The sequence below is a fragment of the Hemitrygon akajei genome, chromosome 8, assembly GCF_048418815.1.
Source record: "Hemitrygon akajei chromosome 8, sHemAka1.3, whole genome shotgun sequence".
Taxonomy (NCBI): domain Eukaryota; kingdom Metazoa; phylum Chordata; class Chondrichthyes; order Myliobatiformes; family Dasyatidae; genus Hemitrygon; species Hemitrygon akajei.
The window spans coordinates 2,550,333-2,572,086 of NC_133131.1; the positions used below are offsets into that span (position 1 = coordinate 2,550,333).

General features: G+C 39.5%; 1 protein-coding gene across 13 annotated transcripts in view; it reads right to left on the reverse strand.

Moving 5' to 3' along the window:
• The window catches only part of ncor1 (nuclear receptor corepressor 1), a 273,467-nt gene that overhangs the window by 122,133 nt on the left and 129,580 nt on the right, over nt 1–21,754 (reverse strand). For 12 of the 13 annotated variants that reach the window (XM_073053048.1, XM_073053047.1, XM_073053056.1 and 9 more), the window contains exons 15-17: nt 17,554–17,684; nt 8,874–9,061; nt 1,818–1,880 (exon numbers count right to left, since the gene is read on the reverse strand). In XM_073053048.1, coding sequence (XP_072909149.1) covers nt 1,818–1,880; nt 8,874–9,061; nt 17,554–17,684 — 382 coding nt within the window. The remainder of the gene's footprint in view (nt 1–1,817; nt 1,881–8,873; nt 9,062–17,553; nt 17,685–21,754) is intronic. The other variant, XM_073053052.1, reaches the window with a different exon arrangement.

Below are 21,754 nucleotides of genomic sequence, written 5' to 3' on the forward strand. Positions count from 1 at the left end.
CTCCCTTTTCTTTCTTCCATGGCCTTCTGCCCTCTTCTATCAGACTCACCCTTCTCCAGCCCTGTATCTCTTTCAGCAATCAACTTCCCAGCTCCTTATTTCATACCTCTCCCTTCATATTTCACCTGTCACCTTGAGTTTCTCTCTCTCCTCCCCCACCTTTTAAATTTACTCCTCAGCAGTTTTTCTCCAGATCTGCTGAAGGGTCTCAGCTCAAAATGTCGACTGTACTCTTTTCCATAGATGTTGCCTGGCTGTTGAGTTCCTCCAGTGTTTGTGTGTGTTGCCTGAGCTTTCCCTGGGTGCTCTGGTTTCATTTAGAGAGATGTTGGTAGGTAATTTGGACAATGTAAATTACCCCTAAGTGTACATAAGTGGTAAACAAATCAAGAGTGAGCTGATGATTGTGTACAGAAGAATACCACACGAGTCTACAAAGAAATTAGAAGTACAAAACTTATGAGAATAGTCTATGAGGAGCTGCCAGGGATCCAACAAAACAAGTGGTCTGTGTTCAATGTATGAATGACAGAAAAGTGCAAAGGTTTGTGATGGGGGGTCTGGTAAAATAATGGTTAACATAACACTTTTCAGCACTAGCAAATGAGGTTCAATTCCCTCTGTCACCTGCATGGAGTTTGTACGTTCTACTTGTGGCCAAGTGGCTTTCCTTCAGGTGCTCCAGTTTCTTTCCACATTCAAAAATTTACAGGTTAGTAAAGGGTTAGTAGGTTGTGCGCATGCTATGTTGGTGCTGGAAGAATAGCACACTTGCAAATGGCCCCCAACACATCCTTGGACTGTGTTGGTTAGTGACGCAAACCACACATTTCACTGTAGCTTTCAATGTACAAATAAAGCTAATCTTTAAACTTTGCCAGACTAGGACACGAATGCCAATAGTGAAGCAAAAAGAATAGAATTTAATAAAAAGTAGCTTGCAGAAGGCTACAAGAGCTGAAGACATTCCAGAAATCAGAGGTAGTCCATACAGGAATTTGAAGACAAACTTGAGAATTTTAAAACCAAAGGAGCTGATTATCAATCAGCGTAAAGCTCATTGAGGGATGGGTAACTAGTACCAAGCATCATTTACGATACAGGGAACAAGAGTCTTGGATTAGAGCAGACCAGGAGAGCTTGGTAATAACTAACGTAAGTTTCAGAATTTCATAGCCATTGTACTGAAACTGGGCTGGAATTTGTTAGTGGGGCCGTGACAAATGAAGATCTGGGATACACAAGCTAGAAAGGATATATATATATATATATATATTCAGAGAAAAGAAGAAATCATTTAAAAAGAGCCATAACTTAGAAAGTCTGACCACACTGTATAAGACCATCACAAAAAGGCCAAACCCTCATCAGTACAGATCCTTTACTGCACCTCTTCCCTGATCTTCAACTCCCATGAGGCCATGGTTGCAACGAACGAGTCACTGGCAGCATTATTGCCAGAGATTAGAAAGCTCAAGGTATACTTGGCTTCAGTTATTCATTTGAAAAGTCATGATTAATTTTAAATACTGTGCTCCATATGGTGAATCGGTCAGCTTTTTCTCAGTATACAACATTGATGTGAATTCTGTTTTAACTAGTGGAAAAAACAAGCTTTTCCGAAGCTGTGGGTGGAAGATGTACAATGTACTCACAGATGTGTTGTTAACATGACTTGGAGGATAGGTGCTTTACAAATCCCATGCAGTTCCAATAGAAATAACTATTAAATAAATTATTCTTCAAATTAATAATAAGAATCAAGAAACAAGATAATCAAAGATAGCTAAGAGCAGTCTTTCTCTTCTAGCACTGACCTTTTTTAGCTACTTCCATTTCTTCCTCTGTCCAACGGGATGTCTCTACAGGCTCAGTTACAGCTGAAAAGTAGAAAACACTGTGAGTGGAGTACTCTCGTTCATTGACATGAAGTGCCTCTATTTCAATGTATTAATAGCTTTTGTTAATAAGTTTCTTTTTTCTTTATAAGCAGGGCAGACATGGTATCACAGATAACTACTACTGCTTCTTCACAGGCCCCAGGGTGACTTGTTTCTATTACACTGAAGCAAAGAGGATAGCTGTATGTGAATTCTTATAGTACTGGGTGGCTGGTATACCTCAATTACCATAAAGATCAATGGAATAAGATCTGGTCCAATGGCAATTGACTGGAGACCAGGGTCTATTATGTAGAGATCAAAGGATGATTCCTTCTGTGGCAAAATCACAGTTAAAACTTATCAGGCCAAAGGAAAAACAGACATTTTTTAAGGCATTTGCTCGAGCTCGAGGGTGTCTTGCTTCACTGCAGTTTTGTAGGTGCCGATGAGGTTAAATCCCATGTGGGATCAGACTGCACTTGCTCTTCACATGCTGCTGGGAAGACTCAAAGTAGTCAATGCTGTTGGTGTGTTCCTGGATAACTGTCCACCAAGTTGAATGACATCACACTAGAAATTGCTATGAACCAGGATGTTTTTGCCTCCCACTACCCTAAGGTAATTCTATAAAGCACTTTCTATGTACAGTTGCAAGAAAAAGTTTGTGAACTCTTTGCATTTACCTGGTTTTCTACATTAATTACTCAAAATCTGGTCTAATTTTCATCGAAGTCACAATAACACAGATACACACAAACAATTGTGCCTCTTACCAATACTGAGTACACCATTTAAACAGTCTCAGTCAAAAAAAAACATGTGAACCTCTGGGATCATGCCTTCTACAAAAGCTATTTAGAGTCAGATGTTCCAATCAATGAGATAAGATTAGAGGTGTACGTTGTAGAGGTGCCCTGCCCTATAAAAAACAAAATCATTACTGACAGAGCCTGCTCTTCTCAAGAAAGATCTGTTTATATACACCATGCCTCAATCAAAACAACTTCCAGATGACCTTGGAAGAATTGAAGAGATGTATGAAGCTGGAAAAGGCTACAAAAGCATTTCTGTAGATCTGAGTGTTCATCAGTCCATTAAGAGAATTTTCTACAAATGGAGGAAATTCAGTATTCTTGCTATTTTCCCTAAGATAAGATATCCAGCAAAGATCACTCCAACAGCACAACGTGCAATACTGAAAGGAATAAAAAAAGAACCCAAGAGTATTTAATTTCCCAAATACTGAGTAGCATCTCCCTCGAGCAGATGGGTGGAGTTTGTTAGGTGTGTTCAGGAAGGTTTCTTATGTAGATAAGCCTACAAGAGGAGAGGCTGTACTTGATCTAGAATTGGGAAATTAACCTGGTCAGGTGTCAGATCTCTCAGTGGGAGAGCATTTTGGAGATAGTGATCACAATTCTACGTCCTTTACCATAGCTTTGAAGTGGGATAGGAAAAGACAAGTTAGAAAAGCGTTTAATTGGAGTAAGGGGAAATATGAAGCTATCAGGCAGGAACTTGGAAGCATAAATTGGAAACATGTTCTCAGAGAAACTTACAGAATATGGCAAATGTTCAGGGGATATTTGGTGGAGGTCTGCATAGGTACATTCCAATGAGACAGGGAAAGGATGATAAAGTATAGGAACTGTGGTGTACAAAGGTTGTTGTAAATCTAGTCAAGAAGAAGAGCTTATGAAAGGTTCAAAAAACTAGGTAATGATAGAGCAACACACACAAAATGCTGGTGGAACGCAGCAGGCCAGGCAGCATCTATAGAGAGAAGCAATGTCGACGTTACGGGCCGAGACCCTTCGTCAGGACTTATTTTGTAAGCTCGGAGATGGAGCCGGCGGAAGAAGAGTTCTGCATCATGGTGAATGCGGAACTCGCTGAGGTGTGGGCGAAGGAGGACAACGGTGAGGCCCTTACTGAGGACACAGCGCTCTGCCTCAGTGAGTTGAAGGTCGGAGGGACTGTTAAAGACCTGGCATGGATGAGATGATAGAGATCTAGAACATTATAAGGTTAGCAGGAAGGAGCTTAAGAATGAAATTAGGAGAGCCAAAAGGGGCCATGAGAAAAGCAAGAGGTTAAGACTTGAGAGAATAGGACCAATCAAGTTTGACAGTGGGAAAGTGTGTATGGAACCGGAGAAGGTAGCAGAGATACTTAATGAATACTTTACTTCAGTATTCACTACAGAAAAGGACGTCGGCGATTGCAGTGATGACTTACAGCAGATTAAAAAACTTGAGCATATAGACATTAAGAAAGAGGATGTGCTGGAGCTTTTGGAAAGCATCAAGTTGGTTAAATCTCCGGGACTGGATGAGATGTACCCCAGCCTACTGTGGGAGGTGAGGGAGGAGATTGCTGAGCCTTTGACACTGATCTTTACGTCATCAATGGGGACGGGAGAGGTTCCAAAAGATTAGAGAGTTGCAGATGTTGTTCACTTATTCAAGAAAGGGAGTAGAGATAGCCCAGGAAATTATAGACCAGTGAGTCTTACTTCGGTGGTTGGTAAGTTGATGGAAAAGATCCTGCGAGGCAGGATTTATGAACATTTGGAGAGGCATAACATGATTAGGAATAGTCAGCATGGCTTTGTCAAAGGTTGGTCGTGCTTTATGAGCCTGATTGAATTTTTTTGAGTATATGACTAAACACATTGATGAAAGAGGAGCAGTAGATGTAGTGTAAATGGATTTCAGCAAGGCACTTGATTAGGTACCCCTTGCAAGGTTTATTGAGAAAGTAAGGAGGTATGGGATCCAAGGGGGACCTTGCTTTGTGGATCCAGAATTGGCTTGCTCACAGAAGGCAAACAGTGGTTGTAGATGTACTCCAAGTGGGGTCTGACCAGGGTCCTATATAACTGTAACATTACATCTCGGCTCTTGAACTCAATCCCACAGTTGATGAAGGCCAATGCACCTTCTTAACCACACAATCAACCTGTGTAGCAGCTTTGAGTGTCATATTGACTCAGACTCCAAGATCCCTCTGATCCTCCACACTGCCAAGAGTCTTACCATTAATACTATACTCTGCTATCATATTTGACCTAGCAAAACGAACCATCACACTTATCTGGGTTGAACTCCATCTGCCACTTCTCAGCCGTTTTGCATCCTATCAATGTCCTGCTGTAACCTCTGACAGTCCTCCACACTATCCACAACACCCCCAATCTTTGTGTCATTATCAAATTTATTAACCCATCCCTCCACTTCCTCATCTAGGTCATTGAGGCACTGATCATGTGGATGGTCAGAGGCTTTTTCCTAGGGCTGAAATGGGTAACACGAGAGGGCACAATTTTAGGGTGCTTGGAAGTAGGTACAGAGTAGATGTCAGGGTTAAGTTTTTTTTTTTTATTTTTTTTTTTTTTTTACGCAGAGTGTGGTGAGTGTGTTGAATGGGCTGCTGGTAATGGTGGTGGAGGCAGATACAATAGGATCCTTTAATAGACTCCTGGATAGGTACATGGAGCTTAGATAAATAGAGGGCTGTGGGTAACCCTAGGTAATTTCTAAAGTAAGTACGTGTTCAGCACAGCATTGTGAGCCAAAGGGCCTGTAAAATGCAGTAGGTTTTCTATGTTTCTATGTAAAAGCAAAAGGCCTACAGAAAGAAACTTGCTAGTCTCTGTTCATGTGTCCGCTATAAGAAAAACACTGAACAAGAATGGCGTTCGTGGAAGGACACCACAGAGGAAACCACTGCTCTCCAAAAAAAAAGATTGCTACATGTTTCAAGTTTGCAAAATACATCTGGATGTTTCACAACACATCTGGGACAATGTCCTGTGGACAGATAAGACAAAAGTTGAACATTTTGGCAGAAATGCACACCATTATGTTTGGAGGAAAAAGAGTACTGCACACCAATACCAACCAATACAATAACTTCATCCCAACTGTGAAGTATATTGGAAGAAGCATCATGGTTTGCTGCTGCTTTGCTGCCTCAGGGCCTGGACAGCTTGTAATTGTTTAGGGAACAACAAATTCAAAATTGTACCAAGATATTTTACAGGAGAATGTCAGGGTACCAGTCCGTCACCTGAAGTTTAATAGAAGTTGAAAGATGCAACAAACGATGATCTGAAACATTAGAGTAAGTCAACAACAGAATGGTTTAAGAAGAAAATCTGTGTTTTGGAATGGCCAAGTCAGAGTCCAGACCTTAACCCAATAGAGGTGCTACGGCATGACCCGAAGAGATGCTAACGCCAGTATAGATACAGCATGGTACAGACCCTTCCAGCCCAATGAGCTGCACCAGCTAGCAACCAGCTAGTAATTAATGGACAATTTACAATGACCTATTAACATGAATGTCTTTGGATTGTGGAAAGAAACCAGAACACTGAAGGAAACCCACACAGATCACGAGGGGAACATACACAGTCCTTATAGACAGTGCCAGAATTAAACTCTACACCGCCCAGCTGTAATAGTGTTGTGCTAACCACTACACTACCTCTTCTTAAGTCAAAGGAAAAGGATTTTAACAAAATGAGAACATAAAGCCTAAGGAGGGCTGTTCATGCAAGGTATCCCAGAAATATTGATGAACCAAAATTTCTCCTCACTGTTGTACAAGTCTGATCAGCAGCTGCAGGAAACATTTCGTGGAGGTTATTGCTGCTAAAGGAGGGGTCCTCTCAGTTATTAAGTACAATGCTCCACATACTTTTTACAGCCTCGACTGTGAATGATTAAACAATGTGCTCAATAAAGACATGACATCTATAATTGGAGCATTATTAGTTTAGGCAGATTGTGTTTATTATTGCGACTTAGATTAAGATCAGACCACATTTTATGAATAATTAATGCAGAAAACCAGATAATTGTAAAGGGTTCACAAAACTTTTTCTTTCAACTGTGTACGTGAAATGGGTTACCTTTGCACAGCTTTGTTTTGTAGTCTGTTGTCAGGCATGTGCACAATGTGCCAGATTTGAGATGTTGTCTACAATTACCACAACACCCCATATATATTTTAAACAGGGACCTGGATAACTGATGGCTGTCAGCAAATTACATGGTTTCATTTTCTGCTGATTGCAATTTTCCCAAGCTTTCCCTTCCCCTGCAATTTTCAATTTATAGCATTTTCTGGGATGTGACTTTAATCCTCTGCAGTCAAGACTGATGCAAAATATTTAACTTGTTTGTAATTTTGTTTTCTAATTTTAATTCCCTGGACTGATCTTCTACTGGCTCACTTTGTTAACTCTTAAAAATATTGATAGAAATTCTCACAGCCTGATTTTATATTTCTGGCTAGTTTTCTCTTGAGCTCATTAATTAGACCAGCCTTGAAGTCAGGGGATGAGTGCTTACTTGTACACCTAATTTGTATGTGCTAATATAGGCAGTATGTATATGAAGAAAGTGATAAGTAAGTGATAATGTTTTTGGAATTTGCTTCCAATACCTGGAGCTGATCAATGATTTCCAAAGGAATAAGACTGACAAAGGCGGAAAATAATCTTGGAGGGCTCCAGGGAGAGGGTTGGGAATGGGACTGGGTAAATTGCTTTCTAGAGAGCTGGCATAGACTCTTTGGGCTCATCTCTCTCTCACTTACCTGCTATTGCCTACTCATCCCTTCCCCTCTCAACATATACACAGCACTTGGTATGCTGCATCTCTTCTATATTTTTTCATTAACTTATACATTATTTTGCTTCCCTTATCGCTTGGGTACTCTGGCTGTACGTATTAGTGAGCTATTTAGCTATGTATGTCATATTAGTGGCAAAACACAAACCTATGTTCCCAAAATGATACGTTTGATGCTGATGTTGCTGAGAACGACAGTTATGACATGAGATATCACCAAAAAAATATAATGCTTTGTTCAGAAGTAAATATTCTAAAGATTCTTAGGCTTATTTGGATGGATAAGAATATAAAAAATATTTTTGCTTAGAGAGGATTACCAACCCACAGTACCCAGTCTGGATACTGCTCAGAGTTGCTACCATTGAATATGGGAGCTTGTTGAAATATGACAATAAATCAGAATCTATAGAAGTGATGCAAAGTGGCATCAATTTCATGAACCCTACACAGACTACAGAGGAGGTGTTTGCTGTCCTGAGGCAAATTAGGTGGATAAATCTCCAGGGTTTGACAAGGAGTTCCCTCGGATCATGTGGGAGGCAAATGCAGAAACTGTAAGAGCCCTTGAACTTAAATCAACCTTACCACAGGCTGAAGGATAGTCAATATTGCTCCGCTATTCAAAAGACTCTTAAAAATAAACCAGGAAGTTATAGGCTGGTGAGTCTGACATTAATCGTGGGAAAGTTATTGGAAGTATCCTGTTGAAGTTGTATAAGACAGTGCTGAGGCCTAATCTGGAGTATTGTGTGCATTTTTCATCACCAACTTACAAGAAAGATGTAAATAAGTTTGAAAGTGTACATAAAAATATTACAAGGATATTGCTGGCTCTGGAGGACCTGAAAGATTGAATAGGTTAGGATATTCAGAGGAGATTTCATAGAGGTATACAAAATTATGAGGGGTATAGATAGGGCAGATGCAAGTGGGTTTTTTCCACCGAGGTTGGGTGGGACTACAACCAGGGGTCATGGGTTATGAGTGAAAGGTGAGAAGTTTAAGGGGAACAGAAGGGGAAAGTTCTTCATTCTAAGGGTCATGAGTGTGGAATGAGCTGCCAGTGCAAGTGTTGCACGCAAGCTCAGTTTCAACATTTAAAAGAAGTTTGGATAGATAGTAGGGGTATGGAGGGCTATGGTCCTGGAGCAGGCAGTTTAAATTGTTCGGCATGGACTAGATGGGCCAAAGGGCCAGTTTCTGTGCTGTACTTTTCTATGACTGCCAGATCTTTATTCACTGAGTATTTAAACAGATTTCACCTTTTAAGTCAAAGACTTAATGGTACAAAGAGTTAGAAGAATGTAAAAATGACATACTGATACATGAGTGCTAAGGTACTCACCAAGTTCAGGAGGAGGAGGGGGATTGGGTGGTTCTTCCGCAATGGCTTCTTTTGCCATGGACCTCAGAATCCGGCCTTTTCGCCGGCCCTGACTGTTTGCAGTTTTACGCCCTCGTGGTGCAGACTGTTCTTTTTCTTCTGGCTCCTCTGTGACAGTATCTGATTTGTCTTTTTCTTTAACAGACTCCCTAAGGGAACACAAAATGGTTCCATAAAAGTTCTTACCTATGAGCACAGATACAGCACAGCGAAGCCAACACCATCCAACAAAGCAGAGTTATTCCTCCCCTGCATGAAGCTACTGTAGATGGTGAAAAGTTTCTAAACTAAGCCTCAACTAGTCCAGAGACATAAGAAAATTGGGCATATCCAAAATACGTTGATCATCTCCAGAGCTCTCTGAAGAGAATTCAAATGAACCATGATCCCTAGAAAATAAGCTCCGTTGCACCCCCATCTGAAAGATATTCTTTCAGAGTCTGACCTACCAATTTCCCTCACATTTTTGTGGTTTCTCAATATGGTTTCCTCTTCTAAACTCAAATGAGCATAATCTCAGCCTGCTCAACCTCTCTCCAGACTTTTCTTCAAATTTCAAACTCTTCACCCCAGTAATAAATGTGCATCATTCCTTAAATATGGAGACCAAAACTGCAATCAGTACATCAAGTGAGGTCTCTAAAGTTGCATATTTATCGGGATCATTATGGAGAAGTTAGCATAGCTTTCTGAATGGGAAGCTGCGTCTGATGAAATGCAAGGAAGGGCATTAAAGTATAGGAAGAGAATGTAGAAGCTGCTTTGCACTTGCAAAAATGAAAATGTTAGCTAATATTAATTGCAGCCTAAGACAGCAGAAGTACTGTTTATCCTGGAATGAAGGAGGCCCAAAGATGACTTGATAGAGGTATATAAAATTCTAAGAGGGATAGATATGGTGGACAGTCATATCAGAATATCAAAACCGGGACTTCCGGTAAGATGGCGACTGCTTAGCTGCTTCGAACTTTTGCTCCGTCATTCTTCCTATCTTTGCACTACATGTCTCCATTCTTAAACCTTAGTTAGGTATTTTATTGGGTTTCTTTTACCTGCCTGCGAAAACATCTATCTTATGTCTAGCAAAAGTGCTAAAACCGGGAAAAAAGAAATTTCTACGACTTTGCTGGTTGACATTCTCGCTGCGTTGGAACAGCATCGACAAGATATTTTAAAGGAATTTAGAACTTATTTCAACCAGCTGGATGCCAAATTGGATCGGATCAACGCTAGAGTGGACGAACATGCTGAACATTTATCTCGCATCGATTCAACTTCTGAAGATTTAAAACGCCGTGTTCTTTATCTCGAGACTCTATGCTCCAGCCTAGAGGAAAAGAATTGTAAACTTTTTTCCAAAATGGTGGATCTTGAAAACTGTAGCAGACATTGTAATCTACGAATTCTTGGTTTGCCAGAGGCCACCGAACAGGGCTCTCCTGTGGAATTTTTTTCCGATTTTCTCTGTGAGATTTTTGGGAAAGAATTTCTTCCGACTCCACCTGAGCTTGAAAGGGCACACAGGATCTACGTTCCCCGTGCAAATCTGGGTTCCCGCCCACGGCTGGTAATTTTGTGCTTTCATCAATACCAGGTGAAAAACCGCTTGATTATGGAGGCACGCTGCAGAGGTACTTTTGCGTTTCAAAATACAGTCATTCGTTTTGTGGAGGATTTTGCCCCCCAGGTTCTGAAGATGCGTGCTGAGTTTAAAGGTGTAATGAAAGTGCTTTTTGATCGTGGATTCAGACCCTCCCTTCGTAATCCAGCCGACCTGCGAATTACGCTTACTACTGGAGAATATCAGTGGTTTAAATCAGTGAAGAAAGTTGAGGCATTTTTTGGAAGTCTTCCGGCCAGCTCGTCTCCTTAGGAACCCGGTCTGACCTTCTAAAATGGTGGATAAGTACTTCTCGTAGTAAAGCTATTTTTTTCCGGACTCAGACTTTTCTTGAATAATTCAGACATTATTTATTGAAATTCTAAGGGCTGTAGACAATCTCTCCCTGGACTTGGTGCGTTTTTTCTAAATAGATAATCCGAGTTTAATGTTTCCCTGCGGACGTTTAGATTGTACGTGTGTAATCCATTTTATTCTTGTATAACTTTATCTATAGAGATCTACAAGCGACTTTAACTTGTTTTGGAGGTTTGGAGTTTTTATTGAAGGCCTCCCTGTTGGTTGATTCATAGTTTAAGTTTTGCTCCCTTTTTTTCCTGTAAATGGTTGATAAGTACTCTCTTCGAATCTACAGTTTTCCCCTTTTCTCCCTCCCCTTTTTTTTCTTTTAATCTTTTATAATTTTTCGTGGGTAGGTTAGTTTTGGTTTTCTTTGTATTAAGTCTTATACTTCTGTTGAAGTTGTTCCTATTTGTAATTATGTTTTCTAGTGCATAAACTAGCTACCATTTGCTATAGTATTTATACGGAACTGTTGTTAACGACACAGAACTGGAAGTCATACTTGGGTTAATTTTTTTGGTAGAGCTAGTTGCTTTTTTTGGTAGCCGTCTAGTTTTGGGTTGTGAGGCTGGGGCGGGTTCTCCAGTTCCAACACTACTCATTGTTTCCTTTGTTACTCAGGACATGTTTCTGTTTTGATTCTACGAATCTATGTTTACATTTTTGCTCCCAGACTGTTATTGTACTGCTTGACTTTTTATATGCCTGCTGCCTTCTACGCACTAACAATTGATAATGGTTAATACACTTAAATTTGTGAGCTGGAATGTAAAGGGATTGAATCACCCTGTTAAAAGAAGGAAGGTCTTCTCGCATATTAAACAACTCAAAGCTGACATTGCTTTCCTTCAAGAAACTCATATTCGTTGTTTTGATAACTCCCGGCTTTTGTCAAAGTGGGCGGGTCAGCATTTTCATTCATCCTTTGCCGCCAAAGCTAGGGGGAGGTCTCCATCCTTATTAATTCAAATATTCCTTTTGAACTCCATAAGATATCTGATACAAATGGCCGTTTTATTATTGTTTCTGGTAAACTATATAATACTAAAGTTGTACTAGCAAACCTGTATGCCCCCAATTTCGATGATGTTAATTTTTTTGAACGTTTTTTCTCCTCACTACCAGACTTAAACTCATACTCTCTTATACTGGGTGGTGATTTCAATTGTTGGTTAGATCCTAATTTGGATCGATCGTCCTCTGTTACTAGACCACCTACTAAATCTGCCTTAGCTATTCAATCGTTTCTCTCTAATTATGGTATCTCTGATATATGGCGTTTCCTTCATCCTACTGAGAGAGATTATTCTTTTTTTTTTTCCACATGTTCACCATACCTTTACTAGAATTGACTACTTCTTACTCGATAATCAACTCATTCCATTTGTCTATCCTTGTGATTATCAGAGTATACTGATTTCTGACCATGCCCCAATTACTCTGTCTTTAAATTTTCCTGGTCTCCCTCAGAGGAATAAACACTGGCGATTTGATTCGACTTTATTATCGGATGATGATTTTCTAAAATTTATTAAGGATCAGATAACCTTTTATTTTAACACCAATACATCACCTGAAGTGTCATCCCAGATTGTCTGGGATGCCATGAAAGCATATTTGAGGGGCCAAATAATCTCCTATACAGCAAATCTTAACAGAAAGTCCTGTGCAGATCGATTAGACCTCATTAATCAGATTAAAGATTTGGATCAACTGTATGCTCAAACTAAGAACCCTGAACTATACAAGAAGTGTGTAGAACTTCAAGCTAAATTTAACCTCCTATCTACTCAACCTGTCGAACGCCAACTTCTTGAAAGTAAGAGTCACTTTTATATCCATGGCGACAAATCTGGTAAATTTCTAGCCAATCAGTTGAGGCGTTCCAAAGCCAAACAACATATTACAAAGATCCGGAAGGAGAATGGTGACCTTACATCAGATCACCTAGAAATCAATGACGCATTTAAAAATTTCTACTCTCGACTTTATTCCTCTGAATCTTTGAATGACAATATCTCTGTTGACCATTTTTAAAATAATCTGAATATTCCTTCGCTTTCACCTGATTTTAAAGCCAAACTTAATGCACCTATATCATCAGAAGAAATATCTTTTGCAATTTCTGCATTGTCTTCAGGGAAATCTCCTGGACCTGATGGGTTCCCCGTAGAATTTTATAAATCATTCTCTTCACTTCTCTCTCCTCAGTTACTCTCAGTATTATCTGACTCGTTTAGGTGTGGCCAATTGCCACCCTCCTTTAATGAGGCATCTATTATTCTTTTATTAAAAAAGGGTAAAGACCCAACAGAGTGTTCCTCGTAAAGGCCGATTTCTTTGCTTAATGTTGATGTTAAAATCTTGGCCGAAGTCTTGGCTTATAGATTAGAAACTGTTATTCCCTCTATTATTTCCGATGATCAAACTGGTTTTATTAAAAACTGTCTCCCTTTTTTTAACATGCGACGCCTATTTAACATTTTATATTCACCTCCAACTGGGATTCCTGAATGTGTTATTTCCCTCGATGCGGAGAAAGCATTTGATTGTATAGAGTGGAACTACCTTTTTGCAGTTTTAGAAAAATTTGACTTCGGTCAAAGTTTTATCTCTTGGATCAAATTACTGTATTTGTGTCCTACTGCCTCCGTTTTAACTAATTTTCAGAAATCCCAGTTATTTAACCTCAAACATGGCACCCGTCAGGGATGCCCTTTATGTCCCTTTCTCTTTGATTTGGCTATAGAACCCTTGGCGATAGCATTTTGGAATTGTCCTGAACTGACCGGGATTTGGAGAGGGGGTGTTGAGCATAAAGTTTCTCTTTATGCCGATGACTTATTACTTCTTCTTTCAAATCCGTCTACATCCTTACCTCCAATGTTTTCACTTCTTGACCAGTTTAGCCAGCTCTCTGGATATAAACTTAATTTACATAAGAGTGAACTTTTCCCAATTAATAAAGAAGCACAAGAATTAACATTTCGTGATCTCCCTTTTAAAGTAGTTCATAATCAATTTACTTATCTTGGGATTACAGTCACAAGGAAGTTTAAAGATCTCTTTCGTGAAAATTTTGCCAATCTTTCATATACTATTAAACAGAGTCTGTTACAATGGTCACCTCTTTCTATGTCTTTGGTAGGTCGTATTAATGTTGTTAAAATGTATGTTCTCCCTAAACTTTTATATTTATTTCAATCAATCCCAATTTTTATTCCTAAATCTTTTTTTGATTCCTTAGACTCTATTATTTTGTCATATCTGTGGAAGAATAAGCGCTCTAGAATTAATAAAGGTTATCTCCAAAAATCTAAAAAGGAGGGTGGCATGGCTTTACCTAACTTTCGTTTATATTATTGGGCAGCCAATATACGTTGTGCTACCTTTTGGTCTTTTTTTTATGGCCAACCCGAGTGCCCTAATTGGGTGGCAATGGAGTTGAGCTCCACTAAAGAATTATCTATCTCTGCACTTCTTGGCTCTGTACTCCCTAGTAGTTTGTCCAGATTAATAGTTAATCCTCTTGTTAGACACACTCTGCGTATATGGGCTCAGTTTAGGAAATTTTATGGTTTCCATGGTTTTTCCTTTTCTAGCCCTATCTTACATAATCACCTTTTTTTACCTACTACGTATGACTCAGCATTCCATGATTGGTATAGGAAGGGCATTAGACATTTTGAAGATCTTTTTATTGACAATCGCTTCGCTTCTTTTCAACAGCTCTCTGCTAAGTTCAATCTGCCCAATGCTCATTTTTTTTAGATATCTCCAAATTAGACACTTTATTACTCCTTTAATTCCTAACTTCCCTGAAATGCCTGCGAAAAATGTTATGGACTTATTTCTTTCTATTAATCCACTAGGTAAAGGTTTAATATCATTTATTCGTGATAAATTAGCAGCCTTACGATGTGCCCCTGTGGATAAAATTAAAATGGCATGGGAGCATGATTTAAATACCTCCTTATCTGATGAGACTTGGGACTCGATTCTCAAATCGGTTAATTCAACCTCTCTTTGTGCTCGCCATTGCCTTTTACAGCTTAAGATTGTTCATACAGTCCATATGTCTAAATCTAAACTATCTCGATTTTACCCTAACATCAGTCCGTTTTGTGATAAATGCAAAAGGGGTGAGGCCTCTCTCATTCATATGTAGTGGCTTTGTCCTAGTTTGGAGAAATTTTGGAAAGATGTCTTCATAACATTATCGCATATTCTGAATCACCACCTAGAACCTAACCCTTTAATTGCTTTGTTCGGTTTCTGGGGTGAGAGAGATTTACGTCTGAGTTCGACTAAGTGTCGAGTATTATCTTTTGCCTCTCTCCTGGCTAGACGTTTAATCCTCCTTAGATGGAGAGATGTTGCCCTGCCCACGCACGCTCAATGGCTTAACGATATTATGGCCTGCTTAGACCGTGAAAAAATTCATTATTCCGTTCTTAATTCGGATTTAAAGTTCCATAAGGTCTGGGGACCTTTTATTGAGTACTTTCATAACCTTCCTCTTGACTAAGGTTTTTTTCGGTCCCTTGCTTTCAGCTCCTTTTTTTTGTTGGTAGTAGGCATTAATATCTTCTGTGGCTAAGTGTATTTACAGTTTTGGGGGTTTGATTGTCCTGATTTATATTCTCTATATTGTGTTGTGGTTGGTCTGGAGTTTTTCTTGTTGCGGGGCTTGGGGAGGATACTAATTTTACATGTCTTCAATTTGGGTGCTTTCTCAATTATCTTTCTTTGTATCATATTATTATTGTATGTTTATTTTTGCACTGTATTAATGTTCATTTTGATCTGGGTTTTTTTAATCTGTAGCTATGTAGAAAATGTATAAAAAAAACTAATAAAAAAAAAATATCAAAACCAAATAGCAGATTTAAGGTGAGAGAGTTTGTAAGAGAACCTACAGGGCAAAATTTCCCAGAGTGGTTGATACCTGGAATGAGCTATCAAAGAAGCAATACAATTCAAAGTCATTTGAACAGGCCAGGGGTTCCCAAACTCTTTTTTTTATGCCATTGAACCCTACCATTAGCCGAGGTATCTGTGAACTCCAGCCTGGGAACCCCTGGCATAGAAGGAAGAAGTCCTAATTGGGTAAATGGGGTTACTGATGGACAAAAAGGCCAAGGTAGTTGTGGAGGATTTAGGGCCCGTATCTTGTGACTCCACAACAAACACCTGCATTTCAGAGGGAAGCTGCACTGTGAGATATTTTTCGTAACATGAAACAACATCTTCTGCACTTTGGGTCAAGAAATGTGAGTTGAAAAAGAATGAACTTTGTTTTTATTTATTTTGTCATAAATTCCATGGAAATGAATCTTATTCTGCGTCTTGGATTTTCCCTGTACTAAAGAGGCTACATAAAGTTATTACAGGGAAATTGTACTTAGGTAAAATGGAGGTGTAGAAGAATTGGGCACAACGGCACACAGATATTTCAATTTCCATCATCACCTCTTCTCCCAACCTTGTTCATATTCACATGATATAGGAGTATCTTCGGATTCCCTTTTATATTATTTGCTGGTCTTTTCTTGTTCTTAATGCATTATTCTCTCAATGAGTTAATTTTGATAAATAGCATCCTAAGCTAGCAAAGCTAGGAGACAGAGGGCAATGGTGAAGAGCAGTATCGTGATTGGAAGACTATAACGTGTGTGTACTCAAGGAATTGTGCTGGGAGCCTTACTGATTGTTATTAAAATTACCTACTTGTGTGATAAAATCTGTTTTGTACATGATTCATTGGTTACTAACAAAAGTAACAAGCACTTTCTTGCTCATTCATCTACTGCCTTCACATAGAAGTGCTCAGTAAGGAGCACTGTCATAGAAGTGGCACAACTCAGGGAAACAGGAGCATGGAAAATCTGCCAAATCTATCAATATCTTAGCTAATCTACAACTGATCTCAACTCTTGCTTCCTTGACTGTTCTCCAAAACCCTTAATTCCTCAACCTTTCAAATTTTTATCCATCTCCACCTTAAATATACTTATTTACTATATAATTATTAAGACTCCTGCCGGCTGGTGGCATAGTGGCATCAGAGTGAAGGCTCCCGAGTTCGAATTCAGCCGGCTCCCTTGCATCTGTGCTGGGTTGAGCATCGAGCTAGCAACTCAGCCTTGTAAAAACAAGGAAGCCTGCTAAAAAAAAAACGCCGTCACAACAGCATCCCTCTGACTCCACTCAGAGTTAAAGGCTTCCTTCTTCTGTAGGACTCAGAGGCAGACAATTCCAGACATTACAACCATGGTGTGTGTAGAAACTACTACTTCTGAGGGTAGTACTCAGAAGTAGTAGTTTCTACACACACCATGGTTGTAAAGTACAGGCGTGTGCCGCTAACGTCCATTTGAACAACGTCCGATCGGAGAACGTGACGTGGTGGACGTAACCAATCTCGTGTATCGCACACCTCTTGAGTGTAGTAGCGTTATCTCTGTTTAATTTTCTTTTGAAAATATTACCGTAAAGTGCATCATGGCTTCCAAACGCAGCAAAACCACTCCTAGTGATAGCAGCAGCAAGAGGCAAAGTATATAATATGGTGTTCGCACAACGTCCAAATCACATAACGTCCAATTTTGCAGAACATATCATGGACGTTAAGCGATGCATACCTGTATTCGATACAGTGCCCTAGAGTTTTCCTACCTTTGTGGTTCTTCCTTTTCATCCTTTTCTTCCTCCTTTTTCTCCTCTTTCTCTTCTTTTTCTAATTTTTCAACTTTCTCCTCTTCTTTTTCAGCTTCTTTTTCTTCTTGTGAAGGACGAGAAATCTGTTGCTACAAAAAGGCAACTTTTATTAATGAGAAAAGAAATAAGCATGTAACCTTTCTCAATTGTACTATCAAATTAAAATATATATTAATACAACTCCAATACCTACTAGTTTTTATTGCAGCCACACCATTTGAAAACTGGCAAATTTTATATTTATAAACCTTTGTCTCTTTAATTCAGTAATGTGAAATAACTAAAATATCCCCACTCCAGAATTCTGTGCCAGTTAATTCAGCAGGCTGAACATGGCTTTCAGGGCTTTAGTTGCAGAAAGTAATGGCAAGGCATCTACACTGACCTCATGCAAACAAGATAGCATCAATAATCGATACATCAAGCAAGACAACAAAAGATCAGGAAGTGCAAAAGCTTTGTACTGTCATGTCACGCTGTAGAAAATACATTTGGAAAATTTATAAGTTTAATAGAAGTCAGTCTATAGATGGCTGATCACCTCAAGTTATTTGAACACTGAATGCTCTAAAACATCACAATAATCCAAAGGTTTATCTAATTTTACATTCGTTTTCAGAATGTGAGTGCTAACAAAGTCTATATTTGCTGTCATTAAATTGGTAGTAAGCCATCACCTTCAATCACTGTAGTGTGGTTCCATAGTGATATAGCATATATAGACCCGGAATGAATTGCTATATATTTCCATTACAAGAATAGTGTGGGACATACAGGTTTTTCCCCAATCAGAAGCCCTGGATGAACAATGAAATCCAGAATATGCTGAGAGCCAGATCAGAGGCAAACAAGTCTGAAGATCAAGAATGCTACAAGAGGCGTAGGTATGATCTCTGGAAAGCCATCTCTCAGGTGAAGCGGAAATTCCAGACTGGACTGAAATCAAATAGGGATGCTTGAAAGCTGTGGCAGGGTTTGAATGCCATAACCTCCAACAAAGTTAAATCTTGAGACGTAGGGCAGAGCTTCTCTTACCAAATGAGCTCAATGTCTTCAACCAGATCAGGGAGGAACCATCTTGTACCCCCAAGTCTCCTGATGATCCTTTGGTCTCAGTATCTGAAGATGACATGCAGGCTGCTCTCAAGAGAATAAATCCAAGGAAAGCAGCTGGGCCAGACGGAGTACCAGGCTGAATACTGAAAAACTATGTTGACCAACTGGCAGTGTGTGGTACCCATCTGTTTCAAGCAGGCTTCAATCGTGCTGGTGCCCAAGAAGAACATGGTAATCTGTCTAAATGACTATCGCCCAGTAACACTTATATTCACGGTGATTAAGTGTTTTGAGAGGCTGGTGTTGAAGCACATCAGTTCCTGTCTGAGTGGCGATTTGGATTCACTCAAATTCATCTACTGAAGCAGCTGGTCTATATCACAGGCCATCTCATTGGCTCTTCACACAACTCTGGAACATCTGGACAGTGAAGATACGTACATCAGGATGCTCCGTATCGATTACAGCTCAGCACTTAACACCACCATCCCCTCAAAACTGATCAGTAAACTCCAAGACCTGGGCTTCAATACTCCTTTGTGCAATAGGATACAGAATTTCCTCAGTTTAGAATTGCAAAAACATCTCCACAATCTCCATCAGCACAGGAGTACCACAGGGATGTGTACTTAGACCTGCTCTACTCACTTTACACCTATGAATGTGCAGCGAAGTACAGCTCCAACAGCATATACAAGTTTGTGGATGATACCACTGCTGTGGGCTGTATCAAAGGGGGTGATGAATCAGCATGAATCAGGGAGGAAAAATGAAAACTTGGCTGAGTGGTGTAATAATAATAACCACTTACTCAATGTCAGTAAGATCAAGGAATTGATTGTAGAGTACAGGAGAGGGAAACCAGAGGTCCATGAGCCAGTAATCATCAGAGGATCAGCGGTAGAGAGGGCCAGTAACTTTAATTCCTGGGTGTCACCATCTCAGAGGATCTGTCCTGGACCCATCATATAAATATTATTGTGAAGAAAGCACTACTGCGCCTCTACTTCCTCAGAAGTCTGCAGAGATTTGGCACGTAATCAAAAACTTTGGTAAACTATAGATGTGTGGTGGAAAGTATGTTGACTGGCTACGTTATGGCTTGATATGGGACCACCAATGCCCTTGAGTAGAAAATCCTACAGAAGGTAGTGGATTCGGCCCAGAACATCACGGGTAAAACCTTCCCAACCACTTAACACATCAACATGAAATGTTGCCGTAGAAAAATAGCATCCATCATCAAAGATCTGCACCACCCACTCTTTTCTTGCTACTGCTATCAGGTAGAAGATACAAGTGCCTTCAGGACTAACACTACCAGGTTTAAGAACAGTTACTACCTCTCAATCATCAGGCTCTTCAACAAAAAAGGGGTATAACTACACTTTTAAGAGCTCTCATCCTGTTATTTCATACTCATTATTTATTGCTATTTATTTCCATCTGCATTTGCAGTTTGTTTACTGTTAACAGGTTACGATATTTATAGTTTACAGTAACTGTTCTATACATTTGCTAAATATGCCCGCAGAAAAAGAATCTCAGGGTTGTATGTAGTGACAGAGATATACTCTAATAATTAATTTTACTTTGAGGTGTTTGCATGTGCTTGGTGTCCTTTCCTTTTAAATAAACTGCACACTGATTACTAATGCAGTTGCAGTCCTATAATTCAGTGTTTGGCAATGCATTAATTTGTCAGGATGAATTAGTTTATGCAATTTATATGAAACATCCCAATTATAAACCTGGTTTAAGTTGGTGGCATGTATGCAAGAGATTCAACAGAATTTGCACTGAAGGGTTAGATTAATTTTTTGTATAACAAACTAAAAATACTGCAATAACTCAGGTCAGGTAGCATCTTCCGAAAGAAAATAAAACATTTCAAGTTCAAGACTATTTTCAGTTCCAGTTCTGCTAAAGAATCTTGATCTTGAACTGCTAATTCTCTTGCTCTTTCCAGACATAGTCTGATCTACGAAATAATTCCAACTTTTTCTGTTTCCTTATTTCACATTTTCAACATCTGCAATTCTTCTGATTTTCATCAATATTTTGTACGCAACTTACCTTTAAAGTCAGTGCGAATGAACAATGGGCGAAAAGTCAAGGACCCACAGTGTTGCTAAAGCTTTAATGACTCTTTCCAATTTCTAATATTTTTGCAGTTATTTTTCATAACCTTGAGAAATGTACATTTCTGTTTTGTCCTATCCACACATGGCATAAACTTAACTTTTTCCCCCACAATTGAAATCCACTTCAAAATTGTATTAAAACAAAACTTTCCATTTCTCTTCCACAAAGGCTTCTTGTATATCCAGTACTTTCAGTTCAGTTCCGAGATTATTCTCTGTAAAGGCACTGCTAATAGCTTGTAACAAGGAACAGTCATTAAAACCCTTTAGCAGGAATGTCACTATATCCTGAGATCCATGGGATCACATGTAAGCATGTTGCTTTGATGCACCAGTTCCTACAAATGGAGCAAATGCACAAGAAACTCTGGAACACAAATGAGATTCAGATGCCAACTAAAGAACATTATATGTCGTCCATTGCATGGGAGGCACAAGAGAGTGCAGATGCTGGAATTTCAAGCAACAATCTGCTGAAAAAGCTCAGAGGGTTGAGTGGCATCTGAGGAAGGAAAAGAATTGCCAGTGTTTGGAAGGGTTTAACCAGAAATTTCAACAATTCCTTCCTCCCTTCAGATGCTGCTTGACCTGCTGAGTTCCTCAAGTAGATTGTTCTTTATATTTTGCTGTCTGTTTCAATTTTCATTAAGACCATAAGAAAAAGGAGCAGAAATAGGCCACTTCAATCATGGCTGATCCTTTTTCATCCCCTCCTCCTCAACCCCAGTTCCCGGCCTTCTCCCCGTAACCTTTGATGCCATGTCCAATCAAGAACCTATCAATCTCTGCCTTATATACACCCAACGGCCTGGCCTCCAAAGCTGCATGTGGCAACAAACTCCACAAATTCACCATCCTCTGGCTAAAGAAATTTCTTTGCATCTCTGTTTTGAAAGGGCATTCCTCTATCCTAAGGTTGTCTCCTCTTGTCCTAGACTTTCCCACCGTGGGAAATATCC